The sequence below is a fragment of the Bombus affinis genome, chromosome 5, assembly GCF_024516045.1.
Source record: "Bombus affinis isolate iyBomAffi1 chromosome 5, iyBomAffi1.2, whole genome shotgun sequence".
NCBI lineage: Eukaryota > Metazoa > Arthropoda > Insecta > Hymenoptera > Apidae > Bombus > Bombus affinis.
Genome location: NC_066348.1, coordinates 11,213,359 through 11,236,551, shown reverse-complemented (window position 1 = coordinate 11,236,551; position 23,193 = coordinate 11,213,359). Strand labels below are relative to the sequence as shown.

The following is a 23,193-nucleotide window of genomic DNA, read 5'->3' as shown; positions in this document are numbered from 1 at the left end:
AGAGTATATATATATATTTTATAGAGATAAATACGTAAGCTTAGGGAAGTAGTTAAATAGATAAACCAGAGAAAAGTTCTATTATATTTATTTTCATGTTATATAATACTTTCCTTTCTATTTATTGATGATTGTTCGAAAATATTTCCGTCCTGTTATATACATACGTATCCAAATAATCTCCGTTATAATTTCTTATAAGTAATATTATAGTATTTTCTGACAATATATTTTTTATAACCTAAAAATTGTTTCTTTTTCTTTGTTTGTATGTATATTTAGATACTATATAAAAATCAAGGAATTTTACTTTACCTAAAATACTCTTTTCGATCACTGTAGATTACAAATAATTCTTTTTATTTCTTAATCGCATCGTACGTCTTTTACAATAATTAAAAAATAGGAGATTTGTAAATGTATGTATAATCGTTAATGTATACAATAGTAAACTGTGACAATACTTCGCAATAAGATATACAGTCGTAGGATATTCGTTTTAAATCACTATCAAATTACTTTCGTATCAACGGAACATCAAAGTGTATGTTAGAAAAAATATAATGCAGCTATATTATGTAATGTTCTATATTCGCTGTACACAACAAAAATGATATTTTTATGTACCGCGTTACCTTTTTGTTAATTTTTCTACCCCTTGCCAATTTCATTTCAGTAATTTTCTTTTCAATAGATTTTTACGTATAACCGAATACACAGTTGTTAAAATAAAAAACAATTCGATGTTGTAATGTAAAGAAATATAAGAATTATAGCGTTGTCTTTTTTATCACTTGACAAGGAGTTATTCGTATGTCATTCAATGGACACACATAAAGTAAAATCTTATGACATCGACCGACCATTATATCTGCGTACATAGCCGAAAACGGAAGAATTATGGTTATTGTAAAAAACTAATTAGCTCCATAACAACGATTAATTGCGTAAATAATCATGTTTTTTCAATTGAAATTTCTTTTAGTCAGATACCAATGTGTATCCTTTCCCTATTTGCATAATCATTATGTTATTTTAAAGCTGCCACAGATTTGATTAAATTCGTGTATGTTTTATTAACGACGATCGCATTAAAGCTATCGTGCCTCTTGGCTGTGTAACGAAAAGGTGCATACGCGTAAATCAAAGTACTCAGTACCCGATACGCGTCACACCAAATATAAATACGAAACAATATCGTAAATAACAAGTAACTCTAAAAATTCAACTAGTTCTATCTATGTACATTCATGATATAACATATAATTTTATGGTACGTTGTCTCAGTAAAATCGATGTAATAATTATCAAGTTCCAGGTTATATCCTAGACCTCGGTATAAGCCTTATTTATTGCGTAGAACGCTAATTGGTCCAATGGAATGAGTAGGCATTAAATGCATTCAACATTATCTATGTAGCTAAATGCTAAAGATATAAAGGCCAAGAGACAATAAAATTGTGTGAATGCATTTATTCTACTCTAATAGTCCTAATTAATAATTGTTCTACTACTTGTATTTATATCCATTTTTATAGCATACTCTTGGTCAAGACTGTGCAAATAGTTGCTGGAATGATCCATGTATACTCATGTAAAATAGTCAGTGCCATTATGAATATAATACATATACACTCTACTTTACGTTAAATATAGCAACAGTTTGGTTTTGGACCATGACCATGCTATTCTATCTGGTTTATTCATATTAGTAACAGTATAATTCTAAAGAAAATAAATCAATTTTCAATTTTCAGTCTTAATTTCTATTGTTGTCGGTTGCTACTGTTGTTATTGATATTACTGCTGTTACTGTTATTGTTATTCGGGTTGTTGCTAGTACTGCTGTTGCTGCCACTGCTGCTGTTATTATTGTTATTATTATTGTGATGATTGTGGTGGTGGTGATTATTGCTATTCAATGTAGGGATAGTGGGATTCCCAATATTATCTATTTCGCGCTGCGCACGTGAAATTTTTACCTTGTCCCGCGGCGTTCCATCCTCACCGGTTTCCATAGCAAACATTTTCATCTTTTCTTTAAAACTCAGCTTTTCAGGTACTTGCCCAACTTGAGAACTTTGTTGCTGTTTTTGTTTTTCAGCGAGCCTTCTTTGTCTGGGATCCCTAAATAAAACAATAAAGTAAAAATCCACGATTCATTTTCTGATTATTAGCAACCATTCGAGCACAAAAAATAATAAATTATAGCGTTACTTGTACACTTCTTGAGCACCTATTACACCAGGGGTACTACCAGTAATTGGAGCCCCACCGGATCCTTCGGGTGCTTTTGGAGATGCCAATAAAATTTCTGCATCATTTATGAAATTCTGAAAGTAATAAGTAAATAGTGAAAATAGGTTTACATAGTTGTAACTTTAAGTTGCTCAACTATAAATTGGTAAACCATCAAAATTTGTAATAAAAGTTTTCAATTGGAATTGAAATGAAAGCAGGATAAAGCTACCAAATACATATATATTGAATAAATGATGACATTATCTGCATAAAAAATGTAAATAATTTAAAAATCGTGAGTTCAATATGTGATTGAACATGTACGAAAGTGCACACAATTTTAGAAATAATATATATGTGTATATATAATCTATCTTACATTTGGATCTTCTGTAATAACATCCATAGCCAGAATTTGACTTGTGCTCGAATTTCCAGACGAAACACTTCGTTGCACTGATTCTACATTTGCATTTGAGTCATGAAAAGAGACTCTCTTAACAGACGTTGACTGCGGCTGGGCCAATGTTACTATATTAGATATGTTTGCATTATTCGACCTCAGGGTACTTTGTTGCGACATAACCGCATAACTAGAACCTCGTTCCGGAGGCAGAGGCGCATCGTTGCTAGTATTATGCGTGGCTATTAAAATATATATGTACATATAATCCAAACATAAATGGTGACAATTAGTAGAAGAGGACCTTGTTTTTATTTTGTCATTACTGACAGTATTATAAATACTTACAAGAGGCGCTTGATCCGTTAATAATTAGGCTGTCCAATCGTAACATACTGGGATGTAACATTTGTTGAGTTTTCAAATGGGATTGCAATTGTTGCGAGTGATGTTGCTGTTGATACATTTGTTGGATTTGTTGTTGTTTGTTAATTTCTTCCTCCTTCTTTTTCGATTGAGTGTCGTCGAATTCGACTTGTTTTCGCTTAATCTCCTCGTGTCTACGATGCATCTCTTTTTCTTCGTTAGATTGAGATAAACCAAGTGGTTTTTGAGAAGAGTTCAAATGAAGCAAGGATGACATTTGAATTTGCCCTATATTATTTGGCATTTGATTGGTGTGTTCATGTTGAAGATCTGACGAAAAATGCGAACCAGAACTCTCTTGTTGCTGTTGATGTGGCTGTTGCTGTTGCAGACAAGTATTTACAATATTTTGCGAAGATTGCTGAGATGGGCCATTGCCCGTATGTATCGACACGACGTTGGTAGAATGCATCGGGGAACCACCAACAGATTGACCAGTATGATTTCCTTTGATAGATTGATTGGTTGCATTTGTTCTAGGCAAGTTGAGGTGATGTTGCTCCAATGAATTATTTCGATCTTGTGGCACCGTTGTACGAAGTAAGCTTTGTTGTACTCTTATGTTCTCGGTGTCTAAATCATTACTTTCTTCGTCATCGTCTTGTTGATTGGCAACTTCCTCAGCTCTTTTTTGAAAGTCTCTTTCCAGCTGAAGAGCCCGCAGTTGTTCTTCCTGTTGTGATGTTCTGTGAGATAATGCACTTAATTCCGCTATTTGTTGATCTCGCCACTGTCTTGCAGCTTCTCTTCTACGTGCTTGTTCCTAAATAATTTCATATAATAATAACAATAAAACGATAACAAAGATACATTTAATAAATAAACTTACTCTTTCTTTCTCTTCTCGTTGCCATGGATTCGTAGCACTATATTGATATTGACGTGGTTGTAACGTAGTTCCAGTTGTATTTGCTGGATAATACCCCCCACGAGGGGGATCCTGCATACTCGCAGTGTACCTGGGTGGATAAATATTATTTCAGTTTTTTAGTCTCATTTATATTATCTGATCTTTCATTAATTAACCAACAAGATATTACCTTGAATCCGATTGTTTACTATAAAGTGGATGAGTCGAAGTGCTTGGCGGCGGCGGTGGAGGACTTTCTGGATATCCTTCTTCCGGTAAAGTAGGCCGTATTGGAATTTCATTAGACATCGTACTTCCTTCCGGTGCAGTTTGCGCTCTATTTATTCCATTTTCGTCATTATAATGTTCGTTTCGTACATCCGAATTTAAATAATACTGCGATCCAACAGCAACATGTTGATTTTGATCCATATATAATTTTCCAATATCTCGTGTACCTTGATCTCTTCCATAGTCGAGCAACATTCCGTTGGATTGTAAGCGAATTAAATCGTTTTTTCCTCTGGTGGATGTCATACTAGCATGTCCATATTGAATATGTCCAAGATTTTGTTGTTGGATATTTTGATGTTGATGTTGGTGCTGATGTTGATGCTGATGCTGATGTTGATGCTGAAGCTGAAGCTGATGTTGATGTTGATGCGGATGCTGATGTTGCGATTGAGGTTGAGATTGATGTTGGTGTTGATGTTGATGCACGTGTGGGGATTTTCCATATTGGACCATATAGGGGCCATATTGCGCATCCAAGTAACCATAATTCGAAGGTCCCGTTTGTCTCGTGGTTACATGACCAGATGTTGAGATTGATGGTGCGGAGGACACTGTTACTGGTGGACTTGATCCCAAATTTGGTTGGGAACCGGCAGATTTTGTTGGTCGGACGGCAGAACTTATCGGAGATTGAACGGACATATTTGTTTTTAAATTATATGCGGTTGGTCGATATTGATTCAATGGGACTGGAATGCCACCTCGTAATTCGCGTCTTCTGACTTCCTCTTGCATTTCTTGGAGCTTTGCTTCTTGTCGTATTATATCCCGAGATGACTGAGATCTTGGAGGCGCTGCACAGCCTTGTTGCGAAAGACCACCAACAAGGTAAGATTGTTGTTGAGGTTGAGGTACATATGCAGATATTGGACGGTCTCTGGTCTGATTCATTTCGAATGTTCCTGGACGATTCAAAGAATTTTGTGAACCTCTCGAGCTTTTTTGCAGTTGCAGAGGATTCCTATAAATTCACGGAAAGGGAAGAAATTAGATAATTTTATTTGAAATTCACAGGTCGAGAAAATAAAACTAAAGTAAGAAAACCAAAATGAACGAATTTTATTAAAACAAATGATAAAAAAATAAGAAAAATAAAAGCTATTTACCTGTCATCCGAATGTTGAGAGGGACTATGTCGTTGCTTGGTCGTGGTGGTGGTCGTGGTCGTTGTCGTCGTCGTCGTGTCTTGATTCCGATAGATGCTCAAGTTTTGATAAAATCTTTCGGCTTCGTTACTTTGAAGAATATTCGAACTTGGCCCAACATTAGCACTTGAACTATTGTTACTCGTTGTTTGACCAGGGTTCAAATTCGGTGATGATTGTTGTCTACTCACAAGACCACTCGGTGGTAATGTTCCCATTTTTGTTGGATCATGTAAATTATGACTCGAGCTATTTTTAGAAAGAAATGTATTATATAAAGAAAGAGGAATGGATAAACATGATTTAAAAAAGATGGTAAAATTATTTTGGGAAGCGAAAGGAATCGAAAATTCTTAGGGTTCAGTTAAGATCTAAAGTAAGGAAAAGTTCACTAAAGTTCGAAAGAAAATGAATTCTCTTACCGAGAACGTAGCGACGTCGAACTGTTGATTGTGGTCATTGGTGGAGGTGGCTGCGTAACAGGCGGTGTAACGCTGTTACTCGACGATGCCCTGCTATAACCAGGATTGAATACCTCGTGCTGTTGTTTTCCATCCGTTCCTACATCTGTTTTACAGAACCATGCGACACACATTAATTAGTATACATATTTTTGTGAGATAAAATTTTAACCCAACAAAGTGAGAAAACAATAACGCAAAAATAATAGTAATAATGTAATAAATAGCGCATAAAATCTTAGATACAAAAAATAGAAAGAGAAAGGAAAAAGAAACAAAACGGAACGAGATGAAGCGAGGCGAGACGAAGTGAAAAACAAAAAGGTGAAAAGCGGATTAGAAGTGGGTCATAATATCACGAAAGTAAAGTGTGTGACCAAGTTAGAGGCGAAAGGAGTGCTTGAATCCAACGAGCAACATGATAATGACAACCATATAGCACAGTATCTCCATTTCGCTATCATTCACTCTCCTTTCTTCAATTACCGTTTCTACTTACTGTGCAATGCTGGCACGGACTTGCTGGTATGTATTTGTTGTTGCGGTGCAGTAGCGTCGCGTCCAAGCCGAGATGGTAAGTCTCGTTCACTCATGCGACGAGGTCCTGCGATAGTCACACGTGCGGAAACATATGTTTGTGTAATGTTGTACTTTAATGATATTTATTGTGAACATTTAGACAAGCATGAATAATTCAAGCAGTATATTGTGATTCATCCGCCAATTATGAAAAATCAACAGAATAGACTACATCATTCAAAAAATCATATAGAAAATATGAATTTTTCACGCGTGCATCGCACGCTTTATTCAAAAAATGGTTATATTTATTATATCAATATATTATATACTTCTTCCTGCGAGATTGTGTTTTAATAACGTATACATGCATATTTCGTTAATAGCAATAACAACAACACATGTAAATAACGTAAAGTAAATACATGTGAAGTATGAATGTTGTTATTTATATATGTATAATGTGTATACATATAACAAAGTACAAAGACAGAAAAAAAAGCGGACGTGTAAAATTTAAATTGTAACAAAAGCAAGCTAAGTCCTATTCCTTTCTTTTATACATTTTCATTCATTCTCCTTTTTTTTTCTTTCGCTCTACATTTACAACATGCACATAAACATTTATCTCATAGCGAAACAGATTGCTAACGAAAGAAACAGAAGATGTGCTTTTAAGTAGAAGAGGGGAAAAAACAAGAAAAATTGTTAAAAAGAAAATTATCTTGACATGCGTGAGGTAGGTCGATCATTGGTAAATGACTATTAACTTGCATAACATCCATTATTCCTAATATCGACAGGCACGCATTAAAAAAATGCGAGAGCAAAATCAATTGCTTACGTAAAAAGAAACCAATATCTAGATGAGTTTGACTCGATCTTGGATAAATCTTGGATAAAACTGATTTTTTCCAATGTTGGTCGAGCTTTACATCGATCTCTATGTCTTTATCAATTATCGAAGTTTCTTTTTCAATCTCCACTGGCGCATGTTGATCGCTTTTAATCGGTAAAAGATCGAAATGGTTTTTCTCTGCGACACGTGATATCGGATTCTGTTGGAATTTGTCTTTGAAGATGAAATTTTCTTTGCAAGTTTTTAGTCCGTATATTGTTTTGTTATCGTTATCGTTATCTTGCGAGGAATCCTCGTTTCGAGATCGGTAATACTGCTGATCGTTAGTGAGAAACGATGATGCTTTATCAGCATCGCCCCGTTGATCAATAGTTCGTTTCAATTCGTTGGTGGAACGGTATTTTTTTCGTTTACACCACCTCTGTTTTCGCTGCTCGCTGTCCTCATTACGTGATAATTCTTTTGCCTTTTCAATATTTGGATAGGAATTTGCCAACCGTTTGATCAATTTATCATCGAGTAAGAGTGGTTTGCTTGCATTCTCACTTCGCACACTGTTCTCTCCAATATCCGTCGGCCATGATGACACGAATCTCTGAATATTCGCCTGTATTTCACGCAAAGACAACGATGAGGCTGTACCTGACTCTGTATCGACGAAAATGCTGTTTGAAACTTCCATGTCTGGTTCTTTATTCAATACGTGAAAAGAAGGTAGAGAAGGAGAACGAAAAGGAAGAAGCGATGCTCTCGCACCATCGAGATCAGACACTTCCCTCAGTTGTTCTATCACCTGTTTTTGTTCTGACAATGACAACTTCCGTTTACCATCTGTTGATTGACCTTTATACACATCGGCTGAATTATTGTGATAGCAATAATAGTTAACATCACCATTTTCATTTAACAGATCTATGGTCGATTTTTCGAACATTTGGTCCAATCCAATTGGTGCAAGATATCGTCGTTTAATTTCGCTATTTCTCAAATCTAGTTCGGATTGACATTCATTGATATCGTCGATGGCGGGAAAACGATAATCCGATCGCTTTTGATAAATTTGAATCGAGGCAACATTAGGTTCTGAAGAAAATTTTTTTGAGCTCTCTAATAATTTAATCGCATTAGGTCGATGATGAATCGGTTCAACATCGCCGAGTTTTGAAAAATGTTTTGCCAACGCGGCTACGCGACCACCACAACCGAGGCGCACCTCTTCCGGTGATTTCCAACATTTGTTGAAAGTCGATATATCACTTGACGTATCGCTATCTAGACCAGACAAGTCAAGATTTAATACTGGATTTACAGCGTTATTAACATTCGGAGTTGTTTTCGAAATCATGCAAATTTTGGAATCACCGTTCTCCTTATTTGATATGTCTTTTTCCACCTTTTTTTCTCCTATCTCGTAATTTTTGTCTCGTTGTTCCAACGCTTGAAATCCAATAATTGTCATTTTATTAGCTTCTGCGTATTCCTGTTGCCTATTCGATGCTTCTTGCCCATTCTCATTTATGATCTGTGATCTTTTCTCAATCACCGAATGTTGCGAACATCTGCAATATTTGCCCATAACATCGTTTTTACATCGTGGTAAATTTGATGCAGCGAAATCATCTCGTGAAATATTGGTTACATCAATCACACGATTATTAGATATGTTATTGTTCTCCGATTGATACTCGTTGAATTCGTTTAAAGGATGACATGACGTCGGGGTGTCATCCGTTTGATCGATATAAGGTATCGAATCGAGAGAAAAATTATCACATTTGATACCTAGCGCCGTTGTCGTGGAAACCGAATTTGTCGAATTTAAAATGATTGACGGTGTTTGAACAGCGTTCATTTTCATTGACTGGGTAAACGGAACAGGTTGTCCAACTTCCGAAACAAACGACAAGCTTGTCGTTTTAGATCTGTGGTTTGTTTGATCGGTTGAAGCGCGTGTATTATTCGTCGAAATAGTACGATCGCGTGTTTGCAAATATCTATCACCATGCTCCAAATTCGAACTCAAATCTGTACCGTGGTCATTACCACCATCACCACTACTGTTACCACCACCAACTACTGTTTCTACATTTTCTCGCTTTTCCCGTTGAGACTGCTGTTTTACCGACTCGTTATCGGTATGTTCCGCATAAGTCCGCGTGTGTGTTAACAATGACGACGGTGTATGATCCCGCAAACACGTTTGTCGCAGGTCTTTCGATTGTGAAATAGTCCAGAATGGTTTGCAGTACCGATTTGAGACGAGGCGAGAAGAATTTAATAAATCGGAATTATGATAATATTTATATTCCAAGTCCTTTGAACAAATCGAAGAAAGAATCGCACCTGGTACTGAATCGATCGAACGTTCCGAACCGATCGCGTGCCTTGGAACGCTCAATAAATTACCCATTGAATGCGATGTAGATGGCTGCTCGTTCGTTTCCTGCGATGAAGCTTCCAAGTTTTCGGACTTGGGGCGAATCTTGTGCGCTGCTCAAGAACAATCAGTTAGTAAAGCGTTAATTAAGCAATCATCTATATCTGGCTATTTCGCGAGAGCCAGAACCCGATGAATAAAATGACGTGCGGTGACGAATAATACGAGCAAGAACGATTCATGAAAGCGTTATAAGCTGTTTAACATTCCGCAATTAGCAGATTAAAAGCATCGCGCAAGAACGAATTAGAGTATATTTTGCACTATAAATTTAAGCGATCACTTATTTCAGTTTCTTTCTCTTTATCACGTCGTTTTTTTAAGCTCGTTGCCTTACTCTCACGGTATTTTAATTCTTGTAATATTTTCTTCTCAGTATTAAAGCGAAACGAATTATCGAACGGTGAAACGACGCAATCGAATCGCATTATGATTATTAAAGAAAGTTCAAAACGGTTTTCGAACGAACAACATACATACCTCTGGTCATTACTGGTGACGGTTGTGATAATAAAGTGGCCAAACCATGATATATGGCACCTTGTTTAGCAACTTCCAATGTTACTATTGGTCCGGTACGTACTAAATATTCAGCAGCTCTACGAAATAGCAAAGTCAATGTTATTATAAGTCCAACCATAGAGAGAATTAATATGGATAATTTCTCCTAAAATGGTTCTACATCCATTATGCAATCTTTAGCACAACCTATACATTACTTACTTTTCCTGAGTAATTCCTACTAAACTTTGTCCGTCCACTTTTAGCAATTGGTCTCCAGCCGTCAATCTGCCGTCCTGCATATGTATGTATATATTTTAAAATTGTGTAAAAATGAAGCGATTAGATGTATTCGTTTAAACTACATAGTATATATATGTCAAAATTAACAATAGAGATTTACATATGGATATAATTTAGATGATAGATTTTACTAATGATAGAATAATTATTAATAATTATTTGTGGTAGAATGTAAATGAGAGAAACGACTTTGTTTTAATTTTCCTCTTGTCTCTATGTACTACATGGAGATTTACTTACAGCATCAGCAGCACCACCAGCAACTACGCTCTTTATATATATTCCAAGCCTATCCTGACCAGCGCCCTGCAACATATCGCAACCGAATGTATATCCTATTGGCGAGAACAAGGTATTTCATAAGATTTAAAATATATAATTACATGTAAATATAATACATATAATACAAAAACACATACTTTGGCTGCGACAATGCTCAAACCCATTCCATTGGTAGACTTGTGTAATTTTATTACATGTATCTCGGGTTGAGCACCACTCGGCCCTGTATGACAGGAATAACCTCCAGATCTATTGCTCATTGCGCTTGGACTGCGATACTATTAAATATTATTGGTAATTAAGATCTTGATTATTGTTCAAGTATCATCATTGCTAGCCGTGGTAGGAAGCAGAACAAGGGTAAAAAGAAGGAAGGAAACGGGAACAAGAAAAAAAGAGAGGAAAAAGAAAACAAATTACATTATTGTGATGATCTATCATGTATATAGTCCAATATCCACTACTGGTGGGTTGTGGTGCCATACGGCATAGACCATCCCGTTGCAATGGCGCTAAAAATTCGGCTAATCCTGGAGGTACACCACGAATAACTTCGCAACTGTATCCATCCTCGGGAAGTAAAAGCGCTAAAGCGAGCGTAGGCTCTTCTTCAAGTCGAATCTCTCTGCCATCAGCACGTGCGAGCGTATCAGCCACGCTTTCGGCCACCTAGAATTCAATATGATAACGCATTACTTATAAATATATTGGAAATCCTATCATGTTTCCACCTTTATCCTTTTTATGTGGTATTATTACATAAGTAGACATATCAACTCACTCTGACTACGTTTTCAATCAATTCCGCAGGAAGTCTTGGTTCATCCGCAGCTGGTTGATACTTTTGCAACAATGCTCTGACCTGAAGAGAATTCAACTTGAAGCACGTAGAGCTCAAGGTAGCAAGTTCCTCCGCATTGTATTTTGGAGCTTGTAGAAGATGAGTCGCTTGCATGATGGTTGCCAAATGACATTGACTCGCGAGTTCCAAGCCTTGTCTTTCAGCCCAAGTTTCCAGAGCGTTTAGTCTCGCCTTTAATCTACGACCGAACCATCTAACGCACAAGTTGGCATTTGAAACTAAAGCGTTAAACGCGGTCGCGTTTATTGTGTGGAACAAGTGACTAAATAGTTGAATGGTAAGTGCAGCGTTTACTCTGCATCGCCTAAGTAAAGCCATCGTGCTCGAAAATATTTGAAGAACGCCGGCTTCTTTAGCAGGTTCGTCTGCATCTGCCATGAACTGTGACATTGCCGGTGCTAGTTCCAAGGAAATGCACCTAACCAACGACGCGAATGCTGTATGAACTGCTTCCGTCAAAATATCTTGTGCTCTGGTTGAAAACGCACCTACGTGCCGATCGTTTTTCAACATATGTAGTAGTTCCGAACCGTTTGCTAACCACAGTGCCAACGAGGACGCATCCATGTACCGTTCCTACGGCAATGATATGGAATAGAATGATGTATTAAATAACAACAGTAATATTTATATCTCCACCATCACAGTCTACTTCGGGCTTATACTGATTTAATTGTTCAATAGCTCATTTCGAGTTAGGTTATCGAAGCATTATGTATTTCTTCATTAATTTACCTGTATTACTCGTTGAATCATGCTAGCGACATTTGCTAACATCACGGTCAATCTATGAGCTCTCTCCGTTGGTTGCAATTCTGGTCTATAATGTGTGCTTGCGCGATATCTCGCTGCCAAGTAAAGCGTATACGTTGGAGCCAATTTGAATTGTGGCGCCGATGGTTCAACATCTGTGATTACCGCATGAAAAAATGTTTCTTCCGTTTCCTCGAGAAATTCTAATACAGCTGGTAAAATCGGATCCGTCCCACGTGGCTGTCGATCATTCTGCAACGTTCTGCTCGAAACAACAGAAAGATTCGATATCATTCAACGTGGTTCTCCAAAATGCTATGATTGAATTTGTTTCCTCAACCGTTGGATAATTTATCATTATGTGTATGCTTATCTGTTTACGGGTACTATACAATTATGATTTTCATATAGAAAACATATTCGTATTTCGGATTTTATATTTCGAGATGCATGTCATGGCTTAATCACTCTTCATTTGTTTGTTAGATCAAACAATCTGTTCGTTATAAAAATGTAACAACGTAAACGTGAACTCTTTCGGTGAAACAGAAAAAGCTATTAAATATTACCTGTTACCATCCCTGCTACTGGTAAGACTGGCAGTTTCTACATTTCCATCGAGATCAAAGGTTGTTTCATAATTGTGCGTTGATTCCGGTGCATGTGTCGGGCTTCGAGTATGGCAAACAGTAGCAACAGCAGCAGCAGGGACAGATGTAGACTTGCTCGGACTAGATGGATGTATAGGTATCGGCCTTTCCGAGCCTACCTCCGTTACATTTGGCTGCAACCGATGTCGCACACCAGCCCCGTTTGGAATTTCGCTACCGTCAGGATTCAATTCCAGCGAAAAGGGCAATCTTTCGTCTTCGTATCTGCGAATCAAACCATGCGTATTACATGTTATAACGATTGCCTCTCATAGTCTATCATTGGTTTCATTAATATTTCTCAAATTATAAGTTTCCCGTTATAAGTTACAATTGGTCATCAATATAGCCAATCCCTCGCATAAAATTAATATATTTTCCATTTGATCAAAGACAACGAGAATTCGATGCACTCTTTTCTCCTAGAACGAACTCTTTCGCTATAATTTTATCATTCCAAAAAACCTGTAATCTAATTCGTTCCATTTGCCACTAGGTTTTTTCTTCCGTTTCCGAGGCACATAATCTGAAGGTCTTCTTCGCACATGGAACATAATTGAACCTGTAAATAATGCAAAACACATTTTGTTTATAAAACATCTGTTCTTAATCTACGTAGGTTGCCAAGACTATACTATTTTCATATAAAGAATAACCTACATCACTCTCTATTTATCTCTATGTGATTTATCATTAATATGTCTTTCGACATTTTAATTTACGGATATGTGGAAAAACAAAAATATTTTCCTTTATCGTTCAAACGTAAGATACCATGACATGATTCGAATAATAGAACGGTAACGAAAGGAATAGTCATCCCTTTATTTCGCTTTACTCTGTTTCTTCTACTACAATATAATCTTTGCATGTCTTATATGGCCATCGAATTAAAGATATAAATTATTTTACTTGGAAATTTAGAGTGAAATCTGTGAAATCTCTGAAAAACCATCTAAAGTGGCAATGTATCTTTTGAACTTTGTATATGCACATGAAAGTTCCATTTAGCGGATTTTTAATATATATGACAATAAGTACATAATTTACTCTTTATGTTACAGATATCATTCTGGTATCACAGATATACATACAGTCATGTGTCACATTTTATACCCTTTGCGTGTCCAACTGACCTACATAGTCTACGTTTACTGTTACAACCACACCTTTTCACTTATTTCGAACGATCTATACCCATTACCAATGTGAAACCATCGATCGAACCGAAAATATACAGCCATATAATAACCTATACTTTTAACAATACTCGATTGCAATTTATATTTTCAAATTTCCTTTCGATTCTGTTCTCCATTATAGAGTTCGTATCAGAAGAATATTGCAACCTATAGAAAGACAAGCAATTTTCCACCTTCTTGCACATGTATTAAACCGTATATTATTCCTATTATAATTAATTAATAAGTATGCAATAATATACAAATACGAAAACTTATCGATAAAAAGCTTTATCGACATTATACACAGAAACTATTTCTATCCCTGAATAATATATATCACAATTACAATTCGTGAACGTATTTACGTTACAAATGTATCAATCGAAAAATATTAACAACCAAGAAATCATTACTAGTTATCGATAGAATAACTTTAAAGATTCTTACGTCTAATTCCCCAATCCATCATCGTGTATAAAATTCGTCGATTTCCTTAACTTGGTCCCTGAATATATGTATGCGTGTGCGCACGCGTCTGTGGTCCCTTCTTCGATCGATCACTTCAATTTTGGTCCTCTATGTTTCACATTTTTTTCTTTTATAATTAGAATTAAAGAAAATATATGGGCCAACTTTATATTATAAAGAAAATTGAGACACAGGTTGTATTTTCTCCTTATTTTTTTCCAACGATTTTTTTTTGCATATTCTAAATTTAACAAATTTTTTCTGTTTTGCCCAGGATTGCGTGAGAAAGAAGAGCAGAGAAAAAATACCAAATAACTGGATTTTTAAATTGACTGATTAATAGAAGAAAGAACAATATAAGCTTTTCATTTAACGCTTTAATGTTTATCATTCGACACGTCACTCGATAACTTGTAATATTTTTTCACTATTCAACGACGTATTGTGTATCGAAAATTTAGAATATTGTTTTATCCAGATTACTGCATGGAACTTCAAACATTTCGAGCAAACAAGGAGATAAAGGAAAATCCTTTTTTTATACAAAAATTTGTTTGCAGTATAAAAGTTGATACCACGGTTGCTAACAGAAGTAACATTAAATTACGTCACAATATTGCGCGACTGAATTTAAGCATTGCAGCCAGAAACAAGGGTTGGTGGGCGGTTCTTTGGTCTCGGCAAGCACGCGCACGCCACAACTTATTATATCTATCGACATAGTGTATACACTGTACTACACTAGAATACACTACAGAGCACGGCACGGCACGGCAGGACATAATGTTAACTGAGGAATCTGAATACGACTATGCTGTTATATCAACGCTATGTAAAATTGTTAATAATTCTTAAAATTTGTCCATCCTCCTGAGCTTCTACACCTTGTAATTTGAGTTCTATCAATTTTTGTTTTATTCGTGCCTATCTATATCGATGAATTACTGAACCACGTCTACTTTTTCCCCCATTTACACCTTCTGACTCAGTTATGAGTAAAAATTATTCTTTTTTCACGATTAAAATAATACATAAATAGGATTATTCCTATTAAAAGTTCTAACCACACTTACCGCGAGTAGAAGGATGATTCATAAGAATGGCTAGAGGGCATTCGTCATCGTCTAGTATATATTCCTGCTGTGTTCCTCCATTAATATTATTTTCACTATTTACCTGTAACATTCGAAACGAAACATTGAAAAACGAAATATTGAAAAATATACATGTATATAAATTGTTCGACATTGCACGTAGCACATGGTATTATAAATGATAATTCCGTAGTATTCTATTGTATATATACGCTATAAACTTCTTATACAGACGAAAAGATGTGGAAAATAAAAGAAATATTTAGCTGACCTGTACGAGACAATACTGCTGTGGATCCACTTTCTCTAAACCATATTTAGAAAGCATTTCTCGTACGACTTGAACTGCTGAATCTCGGACGCTTAAAAGCAATGTTTTATATGGAACGTCTTTGCATAACGCCTCGCCGTAAATTTTCAGCGTTCCGCCAGTATCGGGACCGCCATCCTTACTACGAAATTGCTGCAATTTTCTCTCCAATTTTTGTTGACGTCGTCTTCTCATCACAGCTTCCGGGTTTGAAATACTTCTGGTAAAGCTTGTTTCAGGTAACTCTAAAATGGGAACATCATTATGTTGTACCATACGATATATACATTGAAACACAGCCAAGTTAGAAATGGCCATGTTGTATCAATATCATCAATAACATCCAAATAGTCTTAATATACGTATAACTCGCTTGATATATCGACAATAAGAAGTTCGTTATCTACTCACCCGTGTAAAGTTTTTCAGCTACTCCATTTTGATCGACGGGTATAGTATTTTCATCTTGTTCTAAACTCTTTAAACGACTCAGCTTTTCCTGTTTCTTCATCTGTTTCTTCTCGCGTTTACTCAACTTTCTGCGAAAACTAGACCCATCCGAAGAAGAAAAACCAACACCTTGAGCGTTGGTTTTGTCATCGATTCTTCTTAACAAAAAGCGTCCCTCGCGGTCATCGATGTGCCAATTTAATTGCACTAACAATGGCTTTTCCTCAAGCCCAAGCTTACGTTCTTCTGTAAATAATGAAAAAGAAGAAGAAGAAAAAGGAGAAGGAGAGACAAGAGGGATAATATCATGACTAATTACTATGTCAACTACAATATATACTTTAACTGCTGACAACCTCAATTACTATTATATTTACCACCATTTTCGTGAATTTCGTAAAGTGCATATTCAGGAACCGAAAGCATTCGCATATCTGGACGGAATTTTTCAATAAGCGTTTCGATGACCGCTTGACTCGTCGCATCCGACGCTACTCTAATACATTTTGTTGCGACCTTTTGACCGCTATCTTGAAAATAAAATCTCATTACTCCATGGAATTCCAAATCCTGAAAAGTACAAATAAACATTGAGTATATCACTATTGTCGAACGTGGCGATCAAATTAAATCTCTTGAATAAAAGAAAGAATCAGGTGCAGTAGGCGGAATAATTCACCTCGTTCGGTTCTGAAAGCTCAAACAGATCCAACCTGTTGGCATTCCATTGCTGAATAACACCACGCAGAGCTTCGCGCTCGGCCTTTTTGTTTGCCAGTTCCGTGGCCATTCTAAAATCCACCCAAAGAAACGAGAATAAAAATTAATATTCTTTTACCAAATTTTTGTTGATTTTTCATCAATGCCGCTTTATATGCCTTTCATCAAGTCGCGTATATTTTACTCTATCAGCTTAAACATACCGGACAAAGATACTCGTTTCAATTGTATTTGTTTGTTACGCGCCAATTAACTTCTCTGACAATCATTTTCTCAAGTAAAAGCTTATCACCATCTACATACTGTTCGGATCGATTTTCGAATAATTGCTATTAGATCAAATTTCAATTGATCGAGTATATAAGATAACAAACGGCATATATACCTATCGCTTACAAATAAAAAGATTACACCGTTACACAAATGTGTTCCCATTGCATCGCGATACACTCCAAGTGGTCGTCATCGACGGCAGCGGTTCCATCAAATTAGATTGCCAATCGAAATATTGAAAAACAGACAAATGCCACTAACAAGCATATTCTTAAACCAGCGTTTATCTCTGATATATTAAACATATGTGTACATGTAAAATTATAGGAGGCAATATAGAACGTTTCTTGCCTCCTTGAAAAGAACAGAGCTTACCGAACAGAAATATTTTCTATGCACGATGTTGCTTTTTGAGAATGCCTAACACATACAGTAGGGGACAACTTTTAAAAAAACATACATAGTCCTCAAAAATGAAGCAAAATCAAGCTCGCGATGTATCCGAGAAATAGCAATAGAGTAACAAAGCGAAACAAGTTTTGTCACAATCGGCAAGAAAAGAGTCGGTTTGAATCGGTTGGGGTCGTCTCGACTCGGATATTCTCGGTGATGTTCGAATACAATCGGTTTAACTCGGAGTGAAACACGTCCAACGAACAAGTCGCATACCACGCATTCCAATCTCCTTCGACCGAGTGTGCATTCGATCTTAAAACCTTAAAAGCGCGCTCGAGTAATTCTCGAACACGCTCGAGTACCCTCCTCACGCACGTTGCACTTTGCATCATTCTGTCATTTCTTGGATGCTCTTTTTCTCTATATCACCTACCCACTTTCAATCGCTCGGCTATCGTCAAACTTTTAATCCAAGAACACGCCTATACCATGCTATGTGATTTCATTATGCGCTCTCTCCCCTCTGTCTCACGCATGTACGGTGTTCGCATACACATAAGTATGCCAGTACACGGCATGTTCACGTTCACATATACATAGTCTCATATGCAGTGTCGGATACAACGTTCTCGCATACAAATAAATATTTGCATATACAATGTGAAGAATGAAAAGAAAAATGCCACGTAAAACGATCTACGTTTCGTCAATTACGTAAAAAACTGTCTTTTCTTTTTTGCTTTGTGCAAATCCAAATTCGCAACAGCTCATATGATTTAAAAACAGGTGTTTTCCCACATTGCTCGCATTTTCGCACGTTACATACGTATAATAAACGATTGAAGCAACATAACATTTAAAACTAGAAAATAATTAAATTAGTCTATTATAAACTACTAATAAAAAATTATACGAAAAAAAATACTTGAGAAATACTCGGTGTAACAAATACAATTGAAACACAGAAAAAATGAAAAGTGGAGAAAGGCAGAAGACTGATGTGTCATCGTACTTACTCTTCTGAGACTGTCATTCTTCTAATACAATCAAGCGAAATATAAAGTACAAGAAAGACGAACGACTATCCAAATAAAGCCAAACACTTCAAAGGGTAAAGAAGATGGAAATCTTCTTGAACTAGAGTTAATCTTAGGAAATTTCGAAATATACAAATTTTTTCGAAATCTAAAGGAGTAATAGTCATTCCTTATAACTTATGCGAAACTTCCTGTTGTTCATCGCATTCATATAAACTGTTATTGTAGACAAATCCAATCGAAACTGTAAAAATTTGTTTATAAAAACCTGTCGAATATCAAACATTTTTCTATCTCCCAAAAGATGTTTCCAATTAAGTGTAAGCAGTTCAACGATGAGCTTAGTATTCGTGTAATCCAGCCCGTTAGCGGGAAAAACACTTTCGTGATATACACAAGTATCATCCAACTTGTGAATCCCACATTTTTTTTTATCGCAACGAATAAATGGATAATAATGTTCAATGAGTTAAATTGCCAATGACTTTCTACTAAATACTATAAAAACAAACGCCACACCCAAAGCTTTTTTATTTTACACAATACCGAATGTTACGCGCCTACCCAAACTTATCTCTTGCCGCGTAATTACTAACGAACTGACCGACACGAATGGACTCGGAAAGCTTGGGACTCAACAGTATCTTAAGAGGGGGAAAACATATACCACCTCTTGCTACACCGTTTCCATCACTGACAAATTGCTTACATCCTTTTCTACCTATCCCTCCTCTTCCAATCCATTTCTACCCCTACTATTCTTCCTATCCCGCCACGCTTTTTACTACCTCGCTACCATGCCATAATACAGCTTGCTCCGATCTGGTCCGATTCATACTCGTACCGCTTCGTTCCATTCCATTCCGTTTCGTTTCGTTCTGTTCAGTCCTATTCCGTTCTATTTCATTCTATCTTGTTTCGTTTCCTTCCTTTCCGTACTGTTCTGTTTTGTTCCGTTTTATCCATATTTCTTCTACTTTCTTCTATTTTATTCTTTTTTTATTTTTCGTACTATATTTATACATACTGCACTTTCAACGTGTAAAAAAATACAAAAAGATGCGACACAATAAAGTGATATTATAATTAAAGATCAAAATTATTGATCTGACCGAAGAAATATTTGTTTCAATAAATATTTTATATATTTAACTTGTTGTATATAAATTGTATTAAATATTGAATAGCTTTCTTTCAGTGCATGAAATATTTTACTTATGTATGAACTTGCTAATAAAACGAATCTAATTTTTATTATACGGCTTCGTCGGTAACACCATTATGTGTTACACGACTACACACCAAATAGATAGAAATAGGAAGAAACAATGAGAATAATTTTTTATGATTTCGATAGAAACGAATTTCCTTAAGGTTATGTGAAAAGTAAACGACAGATATTACTAGCTCCCAAAACAAATAAACATTCATAAACTGCGAGCTCGCAAATAAATACGTGAAATTTCAGGTTTTTAAGTTTAGACTTTTGTTTGCATAGTAGATGATAACATATGAAACCTAATACGTGAAAGCTGCTAATCGCGTAACTAACTTCATTGCGCCATCAAGTTGCCAAAGCTTTGTTGAAAATGGATGCTTAAACGGTCTGTTTATTACCCTCAACTAACCGTTTCCTGCTTATTCCGTTCACATGAATGTACCAAATGAATACGTATGCACACATTTCTGTCTTAAGTTCTTCTTTAAAATCTTCTAGTTTTATTCCTCTCTTTCAAATTTCTAACAAACATATTTTATTACTTATGCGCGTGCATGCGTATTTATGCATATATGAACATGTATTCGTAACTACTTGCATATTATAACAAAAAACAAAGAAAACAAATTATAATTATAATATAGTGTTACATAGCATAAAAAACATTGAAGAAACAGGATTGTATATACGTAAGTATGTAGAGTACATACTATCAGCATGTCGCAGTAGCTATCTCAGGTCCTCTTTATTATTGAAGCAACCATTTAGAAACGTTTAAAAAGAAGTCTTTTCAAAGCTTGCATCTAAAGAACGAGCTTGAGAAAGGTCTATGAAAGCTATAGCAGACTTGTCTTACATAGTTATCACGATATATGAAAATTCTTCCTACATATTTTCTTATTTTGTTTTTTATTTATATTTATCGTTTAAACTTATTATGATACATACTATATGCAACGATTTCGATTACACTAATCATCACGAATTATTCATAATTGTTTAACTACGGACTGTAATACAATCTTTATACAAAGATATAAACGTTTTCAGTAATTACGGTTATTTATATTTTCAAATGACAAATGTAACTCTAACAAGGATAGTTTGTAATATATGTATGTAACTGAAAGAATTAATTTCTCATCCTCGGTTTCATATATCGTTTGTACTTTTATATCAGGATACAAAGGAGACGGAATCAAAGAAAAATATTTTTGAAAAAATATTAGTTCGATCAAGACAAAACATTTTGCTGTGAAAACATACTTTCTACCTCTCTGCATAGTCTTTTTCTTTCTCTGTAAAACGAAATATTTTTTTATCGCGTATAACATTCCTTGTATTCTTGGTCTCTCCGCATCATGCGTAATTTGATTTTGCTAATCTTGATCGTGATCTATACATCTGATTTGGTAAACATGTAACATGTCTGAAGCTTTAATGTTATTATATATACATGCGTGTCATTTATATGGATGCCAGAATGCGGATACATAATCGATATAAATCTTAAAATATTAATTTAATAGCAAAATGAATTAAAGCATAAACACGTAAACACTTGGAAGTGACAACTTTATCAAAGATAATCAAGTAAACGCGTGCGTATTACGTACAAATCTAAGTACATGCGCATATATACATATTATGCAATTGTCTCGAGACTCGAGGCCGGTTCAACGTGCATTAACATCGCGTTGGCAACTTACATGTCAATCGTGAAGACTAAACTCTGGTTTTAAATAATGAATTAGAAACTTTCAAAATTAAAAACATCTCTGTTGCTTTCTTCATCTTAAAAATACATATATCCAATTGCTCAATACGTACGAGTACAACGTGTACGCGTGTATATTTTTCAATTTGTCGATACTCGAATTCTATTTCTTTAGTAACTTTTCCCGCAAAAGTATGACGAATCTACTTATGTGTACGTATGTATATATACTGTTAAATATTATTAATCCACTCGGTCTATTGTTATCGTACATGATAAGATGCAGTCGAAGAACCGCTGATTAACATGTGGAATATGCTTGCGCGATAACTTTTGTTTATTTTTCATCATACATATATATATTATTATCTTGCGTGTATCGATGCTTAACTAAGCTTTTCATCAAAATTTGTTTCTTACTTAGAGATCTATTTTACTAACTCGCGTTTATAAGCAATCTAGGTAATATTTCTGTTTGTCGTGAATGATCATTTGTCCACTTCATTATTTTACTTACTTTAACCTCTCTCTCTCTCACTGACTGACCTTTATATAGTGATTTTATTGGTATTCTTCACAATTTTCTCCATAATCAGTTGCACAAAAATCTTATTATTATCGGTGCCTTCTGCTGACTTGCGACTTAAACAAATGATCAATCGTCACTGAACAGAACGTTGTAATTATTAGAAATTTCAAATGAAGAACTGATATTCAATACCAGTAAAGAATCATATATAGACAAGTAAGTACATACGTGAAAGCGTATCGAAAACTGCATAACAAAATGAAATTTGAAGAACGTAGCACTTAACGATTTACGGATAAAAAATGACAAAGAAATAGGAAAGAATAAAAAGACCTACTCCAAAATTAAACTCACACTTGAACTTCTGTGTCTAAAACCTTTAACAGTTCAACTATAATCATAAATACCAACAGGTGTCGCTTTATCGTGTTTCTTTGAACGTATGAATTGGTATGAACAACGATAAATCCATAATGATAATATTTTACACATAAACTAGAGTACAAGTTTTTATCAAATAAAATCCATTATAAAAGATATATTGAGATGAAATTCAACGTAACAAATATCTTATAAGACGTCCCAAATAGCTTTTTTAATTAGCTATTTTTCAAATTTCCCATGGTTGTAACTTTGCACTTAATGATTGTTTCATAAAATCGTTTTTGTCTATTGACAATGAGAATATAAAATAATTGTGTGAAACTACAATATTTTAATATTAGAAAACATTGTAATTTGGTCGATATTATAGTATTTAATAAATCATATAACAATAAATGAATACGCAACAACAGATGTAAATATTGC

General features: G+C 35.3%; 1 protein-coding gene and 1 long non-coding RNA gene across 18 annotated transcripts; one reads left to right on the top strand and one right to left on the bottom strand.

The window, feature by feature from the left end:
- Positions 1 to 72: 72 nt before the first annotated feature.
- Positions 73 to 22,799, bottom strand: LOC126916384 (afadin-like). 17 transcript variants are annotated; one of them, XM_050722137.1, is made up of 26 exons: positions 22,612 to 22,750; positions 22,401 to 22,519; positions 17,172 to 17,283; positions 16,870 to 17,062; positions 16,454 to 16,738; positions 16,004 to 16,287; positions 15,712 to 15,814; positions 13,452 to 13,548; positions 12,906 to 13,211; positions 12,319 to 12,598; positions 11,503 to 12,159; positions 11,142 to 11,390; positions 10,859 to 10,999; positions 10,680 to 10,745; positions 10,359 to 10,432; positions 10,116 to 10,234; positions 7,184 to 9,688; positions 6,320 to 6,424; positions 5,782 to 5,926; positions 5,321 to 5,608; positions 4,111 to 5,175; positions 3,900 to 4,029; positions 2,993 to 3,833; positions 2,621 to 2,886; positions 2,218 to 2,333; positions 73 to 2,127 (listed from the first exon to the last, which is right to left on the bottom strand). In XM_050722137.1, exons 3-26 carry the CDS (start codon positions 17,280 to 17,282, stop codon positions 1,767 to 1,769), a joined length of 8,787 nt encoding a protein of 2,928 aa, XP_050578094.1. In that variant the 5' UTR covers position 17,283; positions 22,401 to 22,519; positions 22,612 to 22,750; the 3' UTR covers positions 73 to 1,766. The 17 variants fall into 17 exon arrangements, with proteins under 17 accessions (XP_050578094.1, XP_050578098.1, XP_050578095.1 ...); XM_050722141.1 differs by having other exon boundaries at positions 22,372 to 22,496; positions 22,612 to 22,743; XM_050722138.1 differs by having other exon boundaries at positions 22,401 to 22,496; positions 22,612 to 22,743.
- Positions 14,715 to 16,018, top strand: LOC126916423 (uncharacterized). Its single transcript, XR_007710551.1, has 2 exons — positions 14,715 to 14,832; positions 14,913 to 16,018. It is a non-coding gene; the product is annotated as an uncharacterized LOC126916423 (long non-coding RNA).
- Positions 22,800 to 23,193: the final 394 nt, after the last annotated feature.